This window comes from Aptenodytes forsteri, unplaced genomic scaffold (genome assembly GCF_000699145.1).
Source record: "Aptenodytes forsteri isolate BGI_AS27 unplaced genomic scaffold, ASM69914v1 Scaffold521, whole genome shotgun sequence".
NCBI lineage: Eukaryota > Metazoa > Chordata > Aves > Sphenisciformes > Spheniscidae > Aptenodytes > Aptenodytes forsteri.
This window is the reverse complement of record NW_008796207.1, coordinates 38083-39368: the sequence shown is the minus strand read 5'-3', so window position 1 is coordinate 39368 and position 1286 is coordinate 38083. Positions and strand designations below refer to the sequence as shown.

The following is a 1286-nucleotide window of genomic DNA, read 5'->3' as shown; positions in this document are numbered from 1 at the left end:
ATTGCACAAATTAAGATTTTTTTTTTAATTCAGGTTGGAAGCCCGGGCAGCGACGGGCAGCGAGGTCAGTAAAAGAAACGTTGAGAGGGGGGCCGAGTTTGGGAGGAAAACCCAAGTTTTCAGCTCAAAACCAGCTCGGTGAAGCCCAGCTCCCCTTAACGAGCTTTGGATGAATTAAACACCAGGGGTTTCCGGCCGAGCCGAGCCGCACCGAGCTCGGACCCGAAACCCACTGGATGTCACCCAAAACGGAGACGTCTAAGATGGAGGTAGGACCGTGAGCCGAGGTGGAAATGGCTCCGAGACCTGGTACATAAGAGTTGAGGAACATCAAGGAGCGTTTCCAACCGCCGTGGAGCAACCAGCTTCGGGGGGACCCTGCCGGCACATCAACCCTTGGGGGACATGGGGGACATCAGTTTGATGGTGGAAAGGAGCACGCAGAAGTAGGGGAAGACCCTCTCTCCACTGAAGGAGGCCACAGGGAAGGTGAAGATGAGTTGGCGGCTGCCGACGGCGTAGAAGGAGACCTGTCCCACCTCGTAGTCCAGGTAGACCCCGATCTCCCCGTTGAGGAGCGGGACGGAGGTGTTGGAAGGAGCCGTGAGGGCCACGCAGAGCTCGTCGTACTTCTGCAAGCCCCAAATCTCAGCGTTGGGCTTGAAGAGGACCCGGCCTTTCCTCTGAACCGACTCGCGGGCCACCCCAACGGCCCAGAAGCGCCCGTTCGCCTCCACCTCCCAGTAGTGACGGCCCGAGGTAAAGCCCTCGCTGCCCAACATGCACGGATCCGTGTCGAACCGGCCCGGACCCTCAGGCCACCGGCGTCCAGGTCTACCCCAGGTGGCCTCTTTGAGGTCCTCGGAGAGGATCACCTCGGGACCCGCCGTGGCTGGATCCAGAGTCACGTCCACTGGTGAGCAAAACAGAGAAGGAATCAGAAGCCAAACTTAAGCGTAGAGGACGCACGCCCCCAAAATCCCCTTCACTGGTTACTTTTCAAGGAGAAAGGGAGAGGAGTGGTGAGGTGGGAGACCGAAGAGCAAAGAGAGAGAGGTTGCAGCTGAAGGAGCTCTGGGCCAGGTTGGAGATGGGAGAGGAGTGGTGAGGTGGGAGACCGAAGAGCAAAGAGAGAGAGGTTGCAGCTGAAGGAGCTCTGGGCCAGGTTGGAGATGGAGGAGCCAAGAGATGGAGGATCTCCAGGCAAGGTTGGAGATGGGGGTTGGAGATGGAGGAGCCCAGAGATGGAGGAGCCAAGAGACGAGGGCTGGAGATGGAGGAGCCAA

At 58.8% G+C, this 1286-nt stretch overlaps 1 protein-coding gene across 2 annotated transcripts in view; it reads right to left on the bottom strand.

The window, feature by feature from the left end:
• Positions 1 to 7: 7 nt before the first annotated feature.
• The window catches only part of LOC103906318 (butyrophilin subfamily 1 member A1), a 3437-nt gene continuing 2158 nt past the window's right edge, over positions 8 to 1286 (bottom strand). For both annotated transcript variants that reach the window (XM_009288191.2, XM_009288192.2), the window contains exon 3: positions 8 to 913. In XM_009288191.2, the coding sequence (XP_009286466.1) occupies positions 390 to 913 (524 nt within the window). In that variant the 3' untranslated portion in view covers positions 8 to 389. The remainder of the gene's footprint in view (positions 914 to 1286) is intronic.